This window comes from Lepeophtheirus salmonis, chromosome 10, assembly GCF_016086655.4.
Source record: "Lepeophtheirus salmonis chromosome 10, UVic_Lsal_1.4, whole genome shotgun sequence".
In the NCBI taxonomy this organism is placed as follows: Eukaryota; Metazoa; Arthropoda; class Copepoda; order Siphonostomatoida; family Caligidae; genus Lepeophtheirus; species Lepeophtheirus salmonis.
In genome coordinates, this window is record NC_052140.2 from 452673 (window position 1) to 469618 (window position 16946).

Sequence of the window (16946 nt, forward strand, 5' to 3'; positions counted from 1 at the left end):
AAATTGAAAATTCTAGCAACAGTGACGTCATAGACTATGAGTGGTTGCCTGCTTTGTCAAAATCTGCCTATCTTTCCCAGCAGTCGGTACGATACATCAAATTGAAAATTCTAGCAAGCCCGATTACATGATGGTCTAACCCAAGGTTAATAAAAATACAAGGTTATACGACCATAACACATGTACGACTGATGTTTGACTTCCACCAAGGTTTTAAAATAGACGTTATAGTAGATGAGTAATTGCGTGTTTTGTCAAAATATGCTTTTCCTGCCCAGCAGTTGGTACAATACATCAGATTAAAAATTCTAGCATGCCCAATTACATGGTGGTCTAACCTTGTATTTCTATTAACCTTGGTGTAACCTTGTATTTCTATTAACCTTGGAGTATACTAATATTTTAATAATAGCTTTTTCGTTTATTCTTATGCTGGCAAGGATGATCTTTGTTCTAGAACAGTGGTTCTCATACTTTTTACATTGTGTATATATCTTGATGACTTTAAAAAACAAAAAACAAAAACAAGACAATGATTATATTTCTTTGTCAAGATTGCAAATTTAGTCAATTCTCCCTCAACTGCATCAAACAAAAAAGAGTTCCACAGTTTCAGATCTACTGCTCTGTCAGTAAGTTTTATTAATATCTGGAGATAACCAAGGGTGAATCACTTAGCCTCACTTCGGGGGTGTGTATTTCTTATGGTTAAAAATCAAATGGCAAAAACCTAATTGACTTTCTTCAATATTACTTCATTTATATTTTAACAGCATCCGTAAATATATGTGAAGTCATGTGCTTCAATTAATATATCTTCCACCAAGACAACATTTTTGAAATGAAATAAAAATGTTTTTGATTAAAAAAACTTGCCATTGTCATTTTTTCACTGAATATTATGAATTAATTTTGCCTTATAGCATATTTACCAAGTATCCTTGAAGGGGTGATTCTAAGATATTCATTTATATGAATATATATATAATTTTATTTTAAATAAAAATGGTTTTTTGTTTTCATATTGAAAATAAGAGCAATTCAATTACTGCTTACAAAATGATGGGGAACATCTTCTAACAAAAATACTTTCCCGGATTTACTTCCTAAAATTTAATTTTCTATTGAAGCATTTCAATGATTATTACTTAAAGAAATTATAAGTGTATTCATGAATTTCTAAACAGTTGAGAAATCCATGGTGTATTAGAAGAAAGTAGCAAAATAATAATGTAAAAACCAAAGTTAATAATTTCAATTAACCTCAACAAGATGAGCAAATATGAAACCATTAAACTAGCTACATCTTAGTGTGAAGGTGAAAAGGTAATTATTACCTTTTCACATTTATCACAGATAGAATGTATTTTTACAACTACACTACTAATTATGCTATTATTATATAAAGCAAATTAATAATAATTTTCAGTAATGAAATGAAAATGGAACGGACGTAATACTGTCTCATGTAATATTTATATTATTAATCATGATCCTTTCATCAAAAACATTTTCATTTCAGTTCAAAAATGTAGTCTTGGTGGAAGATATATTAATTATAGAACGTGACTTCACATAGTTTTTGTGATGATGTTGAAATATAAATGGAGTAATATTGTAAAAAGTCAATTAGGTTTTTAACCATAAAAAATAGACATCCCCTACATTAGGTTTAGTGATTGACCTTTGGTTCACTCCAGATATTAGTAGAACTCATAGATAAATATTTTTTTCATATGCAGTGCGTCAACATAAAAAAAGGTTGAACAAAAATGAAGCAAAGGAGAAAATCCCAATGTTTTTTTTTATTTCATAGACAAATTTGTGGTAGGAGTTAAGATACCCAAGAGTTATATTGTCTCCGATATGACCCCTTTCAAATAAAATCTAACAATTTCTCGTTTTTTTATAGTCATAGTATAAATCATATTAGCTTGCTTTTGTTTGTTCTTGCCAATGAATAGACATGAATTATAATTGAGGATCGAAATTAATTTAATGTTTTTAATTTTACATCTTATTAAAAACAATCTAGTGACGTCATCACAACATCCATATTCAAAATAAATAAACAAACATTCATGCTGTAAGTATCTCAAATCGTAAAATCAAAAATATTAAATATACTTGTCTAGATTGTAGATACTTAATAATTAATTACTAATTAGTATAATAAATAGTAAAGTTGCCTTGTGATTGATGGAGCGAATTTTTGGATGCATACGTCGACCGATTTTCCAATCCTTTACTCGAGGAAGTAAAAGGAAGAGTATACCGAATGATGGCCTTGGTCTTGAGCATTTCCTTCTTAATCCTAAACATAGTGATCAAATACCGACTAAAGCTACACCTGTCCCATATATCAATGAAATCGACTTGGATGGTGGAGGTAGACGAGTATTTCTGGATGTTAAGGGCTGTCAGATGAATGTGAGCGATGCTGAAGTTGTTCAATCTGTACTTTTAGTGGGTATCAAATCATTTATTATCATTGATCATATCAGTTATCCAGCAAAGTCCTTATTATCTACCTCATTTCTTAATTTCTTCAGAAATATGGTTACAAGTTTACCCGTGATCCAGCAGATGCGCAAATTCATCTTCTTGTAACATGTTCTATTCGTGAGGGCGCTGAGAATAAAGTATGGAGGAAACTTAAAAATTTATCGCGAGACAAAAGAAGACTACAAGGGCAGCTTAAAATCGGTATTTTGGGATGTATGGCTGAGAGACTTAAGGAGAAGTTCTTCCAAGATCCTCCTCTTGCCGACGTTGTAGCGGGTCCAGATGCATATAAGGATTTACCTCGTCTCTTAAATGTATCCATGATGACTGATCAATCGGCTATTAATGTTATTTTGTCAAGAGATGAAACTTATGCAGATGTTCTCCCCGTTCAATTAAATGCAGATGCGGTTACAGCCTTTGTATCTATTCAGAGAGGCTGTGACAACATGTGCAGCTATTGTATTGTCCCTTTTACGCGAGGAAGAGAAAGATCCCGACCCATCTCCTCAATCCTTGACGAGGTTCGTAATCTTTCTGGTAAAGGAGTGAAGGAAATTACTTTATTAGGTCAAAATGTAAATTCATACAGAGATACTACAGAGGCATCTCATTTTGTCTCCGCAGATGCAAGATCCTCAACATCTTTTAAGACTGTTTACAAACCTAAGTTAGGTGGAGCCCGATTTGCTGATTTATTAGATCAAGTATCGAGAATCGATCCAGAAGTTAGAATACGTTTTACTTCTCCTCATCCTAAAGACTTTCCCCAACCTGTTCTACAATTGATATCAGAACGATCAAATATCTGTAAGCATATTCATCTTCCAGCTCAAGCTGGGAGTAATACAGTTCTAGAATCTATGAGGCGAGGCTATACAAAGGAATCCTATTTGTCTCTTGTTCAAGAAATTCGATCACAAATCCCTTCAGTAACTCTTTCTTCAGATTTTATAGCGGGTTTTTGTGGTGAAAGCGATGAGGATTTCCAGGAGACCATTGATTTGATCCATCGCGTTCAGTATAATAAGATGTTTGTTTTCCCATATAGTCTGAGAGAGGTGAGTCGCTTACTTTCTTCTTTATAAGATCATAATAATTGATCATACACATCATTTCAGAAAACCAATGCTCATCGTAAGCTGGATGACAATGTGCCCGAAGAACTCAAGAAGAAAAGGTTTTTAGAACTATATGAACTCGAAAAAACAATGTCTCGGCAACTCAATGAGAAGCTTTTGAATAGTGAGCAATGTGTTTTGATTGAAGGGGTATATTAAATGTTGTTATATCAATAATTATTAGTCCTGGTTTTAGAATATAAGGGGTATTGTCAAAGAAAAATGTGTAGGGTCTTCTTAGATTCTTTTGCATTAATTGTAATAATATATATATATTTTTTTAAAAGGAACAATTGAATTATTTTTTTTTAAATGGAGAATTTTGATTTTTTTTTTTTGATATTTTAAAATATAAGGAGTATCCTGCCATAAAACCTAAACTGATAATTACATATGTGTATATAATATATTTATTATTTTAAATTAACTTATATGTCTAGGATAGTAAAAGATCGCCCAATGATTTTCAAGGAAGAGCTGATGGGAACAACAAAGTGATTTTCCCCAAGGATTTCAACTTAAAGCCAGGAGACTATTGCACTGTGCACATTACGCACTCAAATTCCGCTACCTTAAAAGGTATAATCAAGGAACCCACTTCTTTGAAACTAATGTCAAGCTGTTCAAGTGCATTGAAACCATTTCAAATTGGATATAATAATTAATTAATTATAATATAATCTAGGATCCAACACCATTTTATAATATATTATCATCTTCTTTTCTAAATAAATAGTAGTATTAATCTGTTATTAAATACTCGGATACAGATCTTAACAATTATTTATCTTTACGAATGTTCAAATGTTGATTAATGTTTGCATTGATACAATGAATATTGTAATTGTGCCTGTTACGTAACATCAATTCTGGATTGATGTATAATAGCGTGATACACAAAAAAGTAGAGTTGATTCGTATACTATTTCCCTTTGGAATCTATAATTTCTCTTTTTTATTCGTTTCTCTCTTTATATTTCTAGTCTGATTGATCGTCAAAATAGATATTCTTAAATAATTATGAACATAAAATGTTGTATACGTCAATGAGATGAAGGGTTGATCGATTATTGTTTGTATTGTGCTGAGAGGATAATATTATGTATGGATTTGATTTTAGCTATAATTTAACAAGGCACACCTGATAACCCGATATTTATTTGGGTAAGGATAAAAATTTTGCCCGTACGTCATATTTGTTCTTTTTATCTCGATTTTGGAGGCCGCATAAGCTAAAAGTTGAAATTCAATCATCGCAACCTTTTCATAATAAGTAAATAACTTCTCCGAGTGAAGTATATTGGAGTGACGCGAAGTATATATTATTTTTGAGAAGAGACGGAATTGAACACTACGACTCCCGTACAAGGTATCGTTGAAAGTAACTAAACTGTCATGGTTCATAATAAATACGTAAGAGAGCCGTCATATATTATTTGATGACTGATGTGTACTAGCCAATGAATGAGAAACGTTTACCTCCGTGGCCAGCTCACAGATCTTAATTCTACGTAAGAGAGGAACCACCTTTACATAATGAGACCTTCTATCTATTTTCAAGATCTTCATTGTTCGAAAAAGTCGAGATCCCTCTCCTACCTACTCCAATAAAATAATAAGTATCGTTTCGCCTATTATGAAAAGGTTGCGAGGATTATATTTCAACTTTCCGGTTTCGCTGTTTCCCATTTCGAGATGGAAAGAGAAAATATGACGTATGGACAAAATTGTAAAGCACTTCTGGATGAATTAGAAGTTACAACAAAAGTGGAAATATGTTTTTGTGAGCACTGATAATGATTAATTCCTAAAAATGTCGGATCCTTTTTTAGAAGCAGAGGAGGATGAGGAGGATCAACGCCATTACCCAGAGGACCAGCAATTGCGCCTTCGTCCAACGGAGGGCGGACTCTCTCCTCCTTCACAAACGGACGAAGAGCCCAATAAAAGGCGATTCAAGGACATTCATCATGCTTGGAAAATCTTGGAATCCCTTAATTCTATGAGAAACTCCTCTAACCTCACGGATGTTCAACTTATATCCGTCTCTGAGGGGACTAATAGCAATTTAAAACCCATTCGTGCGCACAAGGCTGTTTTGAGTGCTCGATCTCCTTACTTTCGAGCCATGTTTGACTCACGTTGGGATGAAGGAGAATCCAATCAAGTGATTAAGATTGAGTTGGTGAGTCCAGAGTCTTTGGAAATGCTGGTGGACTACGTGTACACCTCGGAAATAACTGTTGACGAGGAAAATGTTCAATCTCTGTTACCTGCTGCCAATGTTCTTCAATTGACGGACGTCAGAGATTTCTGCTGTGAATTTCTCTTAGGTACATTGATATTTTATAGATTTCATACAAAATTTTAAATATTTATTTAATGAATATTCCATTTGCAGGTCAGTTGCATCCCAGTAATTGCCTCGGAATCAATCGTTTTGCCGATATTCATGGTTGTATTGATTTAGTGGAGTCAACGCACAAATATATTGAAGGACACTTTACAGAAGTATTAGATTCCGAAGAATTTCTCTGTTTGGAGGATCCAAAAATGATTATCCCATTAATTTCCAGTAATACAATTACAGTATCTGGAGAGGAAAAAATATTAGAGAGTGTTCTTGCTTGGGTGAATCACGATTTAGACAAACGTTGTGAATATCTTTCCAAGTTAATAGAACATGTTCGTTTACCTCTATTAGATCCCTTCTATTTATTGTCTAAAGTCGAAGAGAGTCGATTAGTCAAAGATAGTTCTGAATGCAAAGACTTTATTATTGAAGCACTCAAATATCATCTATATAATCTCTCATCACCTGTCGATAGTTCTTTGAGTTCTTTGAAATCCTTTCATCTCACTTTAGATGAGGAAAATCCTCGTCTTAGACCTCGCGAACCAGCAGGATTACCCAAGGTTCTTTTAGCCATTGGGGGACAGGCACCTAAAGCTGTCCGTTCTGTGGAGTGCTTCGATTTTAAATTAGGGAAATGGTTATTCTTATCGGAGATGATCAGTCGGCGATGTCGTTGTGGAGTAGCGGTAGTTAAAGGTAAAGTCTATGGTGTTGGAGGATTTAATGGCAGTTTAAGAGTTAAATCGGTTGAGGAATTTGATATTGGATCTGATACTTGGAGGCCAGCACCAACGATGGAATCAAGAAGATCTACTTTAGGTGTTGCAGTTTTAAATGATCGAATTTACGCCGTAGGGGGATTCGATGGAAGTTCGGGACTAAACACAGCAGAAGTATTAGATTTATCCTCATCCGCTCCTCAACCAAGTGTTTGGAGAAGTATTGCATGCATGTCAACAAGAAGGAGTAGTGTTGGTGTTGGTGTTTTAAATGGATTGATATATGCAGTTGGAGGTTATGATGGAAATAGTCGACAATGTCTTTCGAGGTAAGCATTTCCTAACTTAACACATTTACAGTCAAATATTATTTATTTCTCATTAATAACTTATGCAGTGTTGAAGTCTATCATCCAGAAAAGAATTACTGGAGCAGTGTTAGAGATATGTCTGCTCGCCGATCAGGAGCCGGAGTTGGTGTTCTTGATGACTTATTATATGCTATTGGTGGCCACGATGGCCCTTTTGTTCGAAAGAGTGTAGAACGATACTGTGAAGAAGCACAAACGTGGACGTCGATTGCAGACATGAATCATTGTCGTCGAAATGCGGGTGTTGTTACCTATAATGGGTTATTATATGTAGTGGGTGGAGATGATGGCACTTCTAACCTCCGCTCCATGGAGTATTACAATCCTAAAAATGATTCGTGGACTGTATTAGATGCAAATCTTATATTGGGGAGATCCTACACTGGTTTTTGTGTTATAGATAAGCCTGCTGACTATTAGATGTATAACCATATTTATTTTATATAATTTGTCAACCATCTTTTAGCTCATATTGATATCATCAGTGACAATACCTACCTATATAAATATATTTATCCAAGTTCTAAAATATCCTTTCTTGTTAATTATTTTATTAACGAGTACATTTAACTTTTTTTCCCAAACTTGTTCAAAAAGAAACTTTTCTGTCTAGAAATATAATTTGTAAAACATTGATATTAATAATGTTCATTATTGTAAAGATCCTCCTACAAAGAAAACTCCTGGTTATGGCCCTGAATATAAATATATGTCAAATTTTTACAACATTCTAACCTTTGTGACTGGTTTTTAAAATCGTCATCAGGATTTTTAGTTATCCACGTCATTCATGTGTCAAGGAGGGTACCTGAGGAAGGATTGCTTAGGGTTATCGCCTCCTTACACGTATATAACCTTCTACCCCCCCCCCTAACTGGGATCCAGATTTATGTAGAAAAGTTGCTAAATTATTTCATCTTGCCCCTCTATGATACTTGTTCCGTATTCATCCCCTTCCTCATGGAATGTCAGCGCCAGCTCTACATGTAGGAGATTCTTGAGAATTTTAAAAATAAGAATAGGAGCTTGAGACAAAAAAAAAAATATGATTTGATATGAGGGAGTACTTAAGCTCTTTGCTAAACCACATCTAAATTCACTACTTTCATTTTTATAAAATATCCATTTTTTTTAAATGAGCTGAACTTGGCGTATACGAGATTTAAATTAATTTTATAGAGTGCTACCTCTCTTTATACTGTATTTGTGTATGATATACATCAGAGAGCACTATATACAGTGCATCTTGTTACTGTTTTTCATGCATCCAGACATTCGTACCGATAAACTTTGCTTTTATTAATATAGATTTTACTTTTATTTTAAGTAAATTTTGAACCATTTCCCCTACATAAGTTCAGACTATTCATCATGTATTTATAAAAAAAAAACTCCGGACTGGATCTAAAAAGAGAACGTGTCCTGACAAAAGAGGACAACTGGTCATCGTTCATCACTCATTGTATGAGTTAGATAAATGGGGAAAAAGGATTCACGGTAAAATGATTGTGTTAAAAAGCATATTAGAACTGCTCCTTAGTGCTTAGAAACGCGATGGCGGTGGAATTTGAACTACTTTAGGCCCAGTACTTTACCTGTAGAGCCGGGATGTATTTTGGGATATTAGAAGGGTTCCTTAATACTCAGGGTAGTGGTGGCAGAAAGATATAACTTGCCTTGGGGCACAGCAGCTCACCAACACAAACTGTGGGCCAGGTTGTATCATAGTATATTAGGAAGGTTCTATCCTGGCATGTTTCTTCGCCATTCAATAGTTTTATCGTCCGAATAGAATATAACTTGAGACGAAATTGCACATGACAACATTGCCCTGCAGGCTGCAATGGAACTAATCACAATGGTTCACGATAATATTACCCACAACGATTTTGTCTCACAATGATAATGTACTTAACGATATTACCCCAATGACTTTGTCCGCAACCTTTTTACTACAATAACTTTACCGGACACCGGGAAAAAATAGTTCTGTCAAAATATTAAGTATAAGAGATTGCGAGATTAATAGTATCAATCCCCATATTTGAAGATGCACTCCATGTTTGGATGAACTTAGTGTTTATAATAATAACAATAAATATTAAAAATACAAGGAATACTGAAAATTCCTTTCTGTACTCGGAACATATCCCGTATGGTTGACCTTTGCTCTAATGTTTAAAAAAAACTATTTTATTACATAATATGTTTGGGCTAGGACATGGAAGGCTCACGCCTTTTTATTCATTCCTGCATGAGTCTGACGTATATAAAAAAGGAACAAAATTCAATTAAGAAAAAGAAGAGATGGTAAAATTTTAACAACTATTATTTATTATTTTAAATAAATTAAGGATTTATTGACAACTATCATAATATAACAACAAGCCACAACATACATATATATTATTAGGAAGTAAGTTTAACAATTTTTTTATTCTGTTTACAAGATTTTACATTGCCATGCAACCTTTTCAAATTAATTTTATCATTAATTTTTTTAAAGAAATTCTTGGTCATAATATTGAAAACTTGGCAACAAATGCTATAAAATAAATCTTTAGATTTAAAAATATGACCATTAGAACAATTTTGATTAAGTATAATTAGTTCGTAATCTATCATCTCACAACATCTTTTTGTAAATACCTTTCTTAAATTGTTGCATTGAAAAAAAAAAAAAAAAGATTTTGCATTTTCACTTACCATAATAAAGTCATATAAACAATAAATTTGTGTGACAATCGAAAATAAGCCATCGCTTGGAGTGACCAGTTCTCCTCTATTAATTTGATCTAGGAGCTTGGTTTTCGAACACTCCTAAATTGATTTGTTCAAACTAACTTGAGGAAAACTTTTTGAGACGACGAGTTTGGCTTCGCATAAATTATATTTTAACTTTAAGGATTGAGATTTGGCTATATAGCCTGAAACAAAGAATAAAATCGATTTTTCGTCATCCTCTAATTCAAAACTAAACTCTGTGGATTGTAAAGTCGACAAAATTTTATAAATATAAATCTTTTCTTCCTGGTTTAAATCTTGCTTTTTATCAGAGTCAGAATGAATATTTTTTATGTCACTCAGATCTTCTGTTTCAGTGTAGAGTTTATCAAAGCAAGTTGCTCTCTAATGAAAATCAACTTTTTCCGTTTACGAACGATACTCTCAACTTCATTGATTAAGTGATTAATCATATCTTTCATTGGAGGAAAAGGAATACTCTTCATATGAGCAAGGATTTTCTGGAGAAGGATTAGCGAGGTGATTTTTCTCTAAACGTTGTGAGGTGATTCACGCAGCTCCGATCTAGGTTGACGTTCTTGTGGTATAAATTGAATGTCAAATCACTATTTAACATCACTGAGAATTCGATTTCGACAAAATCAAAACACAGTTCAGATAGACAGCAAAACTGAATTGAAACCTCCGCCCTCCTCAAATAAACATTCGTTGGGAATTTTTCATCTCCACACTTGAGGCACAAATCACTTAAGTCAATAACAGAATCTTTAAGGAATAATGATCGTTGAGCTTCAACGATAGCTTCATTTTCCTTAGAAATCCTGGCTGATGTGGTAGCTCTCGATGTAGGCCGCTGACTTTTGACGGATGATAAATATTTACTAGGCACTTATTACGTTTTTGAAGCTTATTATCTTCAACTCCATAAGAAGATTGATGTTTCCTCTTGTGGTCTGCGCTCTCATATACAAAGTCATCCTCGTGAAAATGGAGAGATCAGACCCTTGAATACTTACAAGGTGCCTAAGTCCCATTGCTGTCCCATGGAATGGCTCTAAGCCAGGCACCTTTTGAGGATTCATCCAGTGGAAAAGAATGGAGCCATAAACTTGCAATGGCTGGTTTTCCATAATATCCGGAGGAGCACTTAGGAACACAGCACTTATTAGGCATGATCTGAAATATATAGATAAATAATTAATCCCATATCCACAAGTGCTACAGGATATTTTACTTACTGTGCTCAAAAGTAGAAGAGATAGAAAAGCACACAACCACAAGTAATTTACAAGCTTTATTTAAATAAGCAAATATTATATTAATTAGCTTAGATTGTGTGTCGGCAACGCAGGTTTTAATTATGAATGATGAACAAAGCTGTATTAAGTAAATCCTAAATACACTGTTGAGTATGAAAACACAAGGGAAAAACAATAGCCTCATAACGAAAATTTTGTTTTCATTTTTTCAACGCGTGAGCGTTCCAGTTATTCTAGATTTACATGGATAGGAATACATATACAAAATATTAATCTACTATCGTCTATCACATTGTTGAGTAAATACATATTCTGTTGTAAGTCCCTCCATTAAATAAGTCACAGAATAGGTCGTATAGTACGTATAGAGTATGGAAGAAAGATTTTAAATGGCATTGCCTTTTGACGTAATTTTTATTTACAATATTGATATTTTCAATCTAATCTATAGTCAAGTGTTTGTTGACACATTAGATTGATAGAGATATTGTATTTATTTTCCACTCCTAGTAATCTTCCCTTATCAGTATTACCCCTTAAGTTGGAATTTTCATCTGTCATTTGGTAGACATTAACATTTTATTTATTATTATTATTATATATATACTTTTTTGACGAAAATTTAATTTTAATTATTTCTGACATTAATTATTCAATATTATTGACTTTACTTATTCATAGAATTCGATTCGGTCGACAAGAACTATTAAAGAAGAATGGATTTTCCAAAAACAGTGAATGCTCTTCGATCAGCATTTAACACAGGGAAGACCAAGGATCTAAAGTGGCGAAAGAGTCAATTAAGAGCTCTTGTTAAAATGTTTGATGAACAAGAAGATGTCTTTGTATCTGCTCTTAAACAAGATCTTGGAAAACCTAAACAAGAGTCAATATTGATGGAAATCAAGGTATACAAATTAATTTACAAGTATATTATGTAATTATAATTGCTTTAATACTTTATTTTTTGTATAGTTTACACAAAATCTCACGATTGAAGCCGTCCGTAATATTGACAAATGGGTTAAAGATGAACCAGCAGAGAAAAGCTTTGTTACTCTTTTAGACTCTGTCTATTGTCATTACGAACCTTTAGGTGTTGTCCTGATTATAAGTCCCTGGAATTACCCTCTCCAGTTGACCGTAGCACCTCTAGTAGGAGCAATTGCGGCAGGAAATTGTGCCGTGATAAAGCCTTCAGAGTTTTCTGAAGCAACTGCTCATGCACTCCTGGATTTTCTCCCCAAATACATTGATAATGACTGCTTTAAGGTATTTAAATAAGTGGTACGTCAACATAAAAACAATCTTCAATATAAATCAGGAAAATGAGAAAATCACAATTAATTTTTTTACTTCAGATATATGTGGAGCCCAATATTTCAGTCAACTATGGGGTTTGACATCGAATTTTGCGGTATGAGTTTATATACTCAATAATTTTAGCTATGGTTTATAATCTTTAATTGATTTAAGAGACTTAATTTGGCCCCTACATGACCCCTTCCAAATAAGATCCATCCATCTTATTTCTTTAATTGTGACGATTAATTTTTGCTACTTCAAGTGTAATATGTGGCAACTCAAGGGGTTAATCAAAAGTATTTGTTCAGAATACAAATGTAATCCGTACTCAATTTTGAGAAAAATAATTCTAGCTGGCTTTTGTGTTGATGAGTCACGTATATTAGTTTAAATATTGAATCTATTTAAATATATGTTGAAATAGGTGATCACTGGGGATGTTCCGGTAGTTCAAGAGCTTCTTAAAATTCCATTTGATCACATTTTCTTTACTGGAAGTTCAAATGTTGGTCGAATCATTGCGTCTGCAGCAGCCAAGCATCTTACTCCTACTACTCTGGAACTGGGTGGAAAATGTCCTGTTTACATTCATGAGGATTTAGCCAGGAATCCATCCAAACTCAAAACTGCTGTTAAGAGATTAATATGGGGTAAACTTGCAAATGTAGGACAAACCTGTGTAGCACCAGATTATATTTTATGTCATAGTAAAGTCAAACTACAGCTCATCGATACAATAAAGACTGTTTATAAAGAATTTTATTCCGAGGATGTTGATAACAAGGTATGTATTAATATGTACTTATGTTTCCGAAAGAAATAACCATGGTATCTTATTTTGTATTTTCTTATCGAACAATGTTGAACAATTTTTTTTCTATAGAATATTGGAAGAATTATCAACAAAAGGCATTTTGAGAGATTAGACAAAATACTTGTTACTATGCCAGAGGAAAAATGTATAATGAAAGGCCCACATGATGCATCAGAGAATCTTATGGGACTACATATTTACTCAGATGTAGATGAAACGGATAGTGTGATGCAAGAAGAAATATTTGGCCCCATTCTTCCTATTCTTACTGTACAGGTAAAACGGAAAGGCTTTTTTAATCTTAGAGCTGTATATTTAGCAGGATTGTTAATCGGAGTTTTTTCGGATCGGCGATCAATTACGATATGGCGGTATTATATCGCTGATCGCAATCGGTCCTGATCTTTATATCGCAACAGAAATAGGAAAAAAATTGCGATCCGATCAATTTGTACAAAATTACATAGTATTTAGTAGAAGTGCTGTGGTTCTCGAGACCGGTCCTTATCTTGAGACTGTTTTTTTAGGGTTCTGGTCTGTTCATATCAAAGTCTTGGTCTTGGTATTGGATCTCATACACTCGGTCTTGGTCTCAAACTAAAAATACTCCTCTTGATTTTCGTCTCAAACTTTATAACCCCTGTCTTGACTTGGTCTCGATCCTTATATATGTCGTAGGAACTGATTTCGGCCGATATTTATGAATATGATTTTTTTGGGGATTGCAATTACTGATGAGAGGCAAAAGGATTTATTGTAATAGATTCACTTAAAATTACCATTTATAAAAGAATTAAACTATGTGTAAGTTGGGTTTACAATGTAGTGCCTTCAGCGAGCGTTTGTTCTGCAAGGCCAAACAGATTAGACTAGACAGAGACTGAGAGACGACAACATTGAGAAGCAGTTCCTGTTAATGTCACAAAAAGAGCTAGAAGAGAAATGATTCATGTAGATATTTTATTATTCGCCGGCAGACTATATTTTAGGTTTTTTTCTACATATACATATATATATATATTATAGTAAAATATTGTAAATAAATACATTTGAAAAAGGTGTATAAATCGTTTATTTAGAATAAAAAGGTATATTTGCAGATATAGGTTTAGTTATATGTTTAAAGAAATTGTATATTTGACTCTGATCGCAATTAAATTGATTGGATCGCTGATTGCAAATTACTCTGATCGTTATATCGGATCGGATCGCAATTTTTTTCCTGATCGGTCACAAGCCTGATATTTAGTTATGTAAATCGTATGAAATTTTTAGCTCCCCCGGTTTTTGAGTTGGTAATCTGAAGAATGAATGTTCTTATCCTTAGCAATTGTCATTATTATTTAATTCCTGATATGTGAAATTCCTTTCCCAAATATATTCAAAACCTGATTGAACATTTGTGTGTGCTCATAAAAGACGGAAAGTAACCTTGAGGATTTGTGTTGAGTTATACTTGCAATTCCTTGTCGGACTCTGAATAATTGAGGATCGACATCGGAGTAATTCTTGCCAATATCCTTCTCCCCCTCCTCCGTTGTCACAGCTTATTATAGCTGATCTCCTCCAAAATATTCTTCAGGCTTACCATGTTGATTATCGGTTTCAAATTTTTTTTAAATACACATTATACACACGATTTTCATGACTATTTATATTACTAAACAGTCAGCTATTGACTGTAGTCCTTTTACTTCGTTGCTCATAACAATGAAAACCCTTTTTTTATTGGGTTTAAGGAAAATACTAAACTATTGGATATATCAAAATGACCCCCAACAAATAAAAGGACTTAAACCTTACTGTCTATCAAAATGTTATTCCTCTATTGCCTAATTTTATTATATATCTCCCCGTCAAATGTATTAAAAATATATTATCCAATCTTATTATGTTAAGTAAAAAAACTCTGAGCGTTTGTTTGCTAGATGTCTTCAGTGAGCTATATCTCACGATTAATACATTGAATCAAAAAAAGCTGAAAGTATGCGTAAGCTAAACAAAGTTCATTTACAGTTTTGTGTGTGTTACAAGCTTCCAAAAAGGAAGTAAAAAAAAAGAGGAAATTCGTTAATTCCTCAGTATCACTACGGCCAAGGTAAAATGGTGGAGCAGACGGCCATAAAAAAATGTGCTCTTTATGCACCAAATATAGTATTGAATGCTACAGAAAAGCGGTTGTTCCAACGATTCCGTTCTGGTAATATGGATAAAATAATGGAAATCGTAGAGTTGGACCGGCATTTGAGCACTTATTGGATTGCCCAGGAACTAAAGATTAGCCAGAAAACCGTTTACAATCATCCAAATCGGATAATATGTTAATTTTATTGTCAAAATGAAGCAAAAAAACGCTCTGAACTTTTTACTTATTAGGTATTATTTGATGTAATGTCAAATATGTATCAATATGAAAAGGAAGTTTGGCTAAGAAGTCATATAAGTATAGCTTGTTTGGTATTTTAATGTATTGTTAAGTCTAAAACTTGATCCATGATGACTAAGCAAAATTTTACTAGATTGTATTTACATATATGTATATTATAAACTACTCCAAAAGGTATGGAAGGGTACTTAATCAAAATACTTAAAATGGCTAAAAATATTTTTCCTAAGAGTAAGATGAATAACCTGAGTATATTTTCTAATTATTAGGGTGAAGAAGAAGCGGTAAACTTCATTAATAAGCGTAAAAAGCCTTTATCTCTCTACATCTTCTCCAACAATGATCGCCTCACTTCCCACTTCATTGAGAAAACATCTAGTGGCTCTGTTTGTATAAATGACGCTCTTGTTCATCTCTCTGTCGAATCCCTTCCCTTTGGTGGAGTTGGAGAGTCTGGTTATGGAGCCTACCATGGCAAATATTCCTTCGAATGCTTTTCTCACAAGAAATCCATTTTGAATCGAGGCCTTGATTTTATTGGAGAAAAAATTGGCGACTTTCGTTATCCACCCTATAATGATCAAAAAGCTAATTTTGGCTCTAAAATCATTAAACCCATCTCACTCCCTTTTGGGCTTAATTTATTTAAATACACAGTTATTGCAATTATATTTTATTCATTTGGATTTGCTTCAAGTCGACTCTGGAATGCCTAAGTTTTAAACAAGATTCATTATACATTATGTTAGATCATTATAATTTTAACTTAATTTATAAATTAATTTGTGTTTTTATTTCATATCTTTTTTTTTTTTGTAAGTAATAAATTTAAGAAATATACATGATTTTGTATTCGAGTAAAGCATACAGAAAAATCCTTTGTTACGTTGATTCACCAAAGCCCCAAAACTATAAGCCAAGTAGTAAGTTAGCCCAATGATTACTACAGAAAAGGGGAGCGCGCCTTTACAATATTAACTAAAGATATTCCATATAAATATAAATATATCTCAGATATTGTAATAAACTATTTAATTACAATAGCTTCATGTACTATACTGACTGACTGCCCCACGTAATCTCATATGCAAGTATATGTAAATGAAAAAGCAACTTTCAGTTGAATCAAAAATTGTATTCGAACTTGGACCCCACAAAGAATTCAGATCAAAAATGTACTGAATTTATATTAAAAAAATATTAATGCTAAATTATCCAATTATGTGTTGGCCAGAAAAGTCTCAATATGTTCAGATTGACCATTTGGTTCGAAGAATGAAATATGTTGACTCATGGAGAAAGGCTTCTTGATGTTCTTAAGTACAATTCCGATGTTGATCCTTCAAAATCGGTGAAATAAAATGG

At 33.2% G+C, this 16946-nt stretch overlaps 3 protein-coding genes and 1 long non-coding RNA gene across 11 annotated transcripts; 3 read left to right on the forward strand and 1 right to left on the reverse strand.

Moving 5' to 3' along the window:
- The first annotated feature begins 1760 nt into the window (after positions 1–1760).
- Positions 1761–4383, forward strand: LOC121125113 (mitochondrial tRNA methylthiotransferase CDK5RAP1). Of its 3 annotated transcripts, none has more exons than XM_040720225.2 (5): positions 1761–2086; positions 2169–2466; positions 2553–3566; positions 3627–3776; positions 4067–4383. In XM_040720225.2, the coding sequence occupies exons 2-5, from the start codon at positions 2200–2202 to the stop codon at positions 4289–4291; spliced, it is 1656 nt and encodes a 551-aa protein (XP_040576159.1). In that variant the 5' UTR covers positions 1761–2086; positions 2169–2199; the 3' UTR covers positions 4292–4383. The 3 variants fall into 3 exon arrangements, with proteins under 3 accessions (XP_040576159.1, XP_040576160.1, XP_071747644.1); XM_040720226.2 differs by having other exon boundaries at positions 1946–2086; positions 2181–2466; XM_071891543.1 differs by lacking the exon at positions 1761–2086 and having other exon boundaries at positions 2087–2466.
- A 240-nt stretch (positions 4384–4623) lies between these two features.
- Positions 4624–7601, forward strand: LOC121125112 (kelch-like protein 3). The gene is made up of 3 exons (XM_040720224.2): positions 4624–5959; positions 6028–7030; positions 7099–7601. Exons 1-3 carry the CDS (start codon positions 5440–5442, stop codon positions 7490–7492), a joined length of 1917 nt encoding a protein of 638 aa, XP_040576158.1. The 5' UTR covers positions 4624–5439; the 3' UTR covers positions 7493–7601.
- A 1582-nt stretch (positions 7602–9183) lies between these two features.
- Aldh-III (Aldehyde dehydrogenase type III) lies at positions 9184–16456 on the forward strand. 6 transcript variants are annotated; one of them, XM_040720277.2, is made up of 7 exons: positions 9185–9488; positions 10174–11097; positions 11758–11984; positions 12052–12348; positions 12806–13165; positions 13265–13471; positions 15851–16456. In XM_040720277.2, exons 3-7 carry the CDS (start codon positions 11793–11795, stop codon positions 16295–16297), a joined length of 1503 nt encoding a protein of 500 aa, XP_040576211.1. In that variant the 5' UTR covers positions 9185–9488; positions 10174–11097; positions 11758–11792; the 3' UTR covers positions 16298–16456. The 6 variants fall into 6 exon arrangements, with proteins under 6 accessions (XP_071747645.1, XP_040576211.1, XP_071747646.1 ...); XM_071891545.1 differs by having other exon boundaries at positions 9208–9488; positions 10174–10336; XM_071891544.1 differs by lacking the exon at positions 10174–11097 and having other exon boundaries at positions 9184–9488.
- LOC121125143 (uncharacterized) lies at positions 9384–11498 on the reverse strand. Its single transcript, XR_005866558.2, has 2 exons — positions 11056–11498; positions 9384–10993 (listed from the first exon to the last, which is right to left on the reverse strand). It is a non-coding gene; the product is annotated as an uncharacterized lncRNA (long non-coding RNA).
- Positions 16457–16946: the final 490 nt, after the last annotated feature.

Coding starts and splice junctions, on each gene's coding strand:
- LOC121125113 (XM_040720225.2), top strand. CDS start 2,200: ATGGAGCGAATTTTTGGATGCATACGTCGACCGATTTTCCAATCCTTT. Junction 2,467..2,552: donor TTGTTCAATCTGTACTTTTA/GTGGGTATCAAA, acceptor TAATTTCTTCAG/AAATATGGTTACAAGTTTAC. Junction 3,777..4,066: donor AATGTGTTTTGATTGAAGGG/GTATATTAAATG, acceptor TTATATGTCTAG/GATAGTAAAAGATCGCCCAA.
- LOC121125112 (XM_040720224.2), top strand. CDS start 5,440: ATGTCGGATCCTTTTTTAGAAGCAGAGGAGGATGAGGAGGATCAACGC. Junction 5,960..6,027: donor CTGCTGTGAATTTCTCTTAG/GTACATTGATAT, acceptor TTCCATTTGCAG/GTCAGTTGCATCCCAGTAAT. Junction 7,031..7,098: donor AGTCGACAATGTCTTTCGAG/GTAAGCATTTCC, acceptor TAACTTATGCAG/TGTTGAAGTCTATCATCCAG.
- Aldh-III (XM_071891544.1), top strand. CDS start 11,793: ATGGATTTTCCAAAAACAGTGAATGCTCTTCGATCAGCATTTAACACA. Junction 12,349..12,805: donor TTGATAATGACTGCTTTAAG/GTATTTAAATAA, acceptor ATGTTGAAATAG/GTGATCACTGGGGATGTTCC. Junction 13,166..13,264: donor CCGAGGATGTTGATAACAAG/GTATGTATTAAT, acceptor TTTTTTCTATAG/AATATTGGAAGAATTATCAA.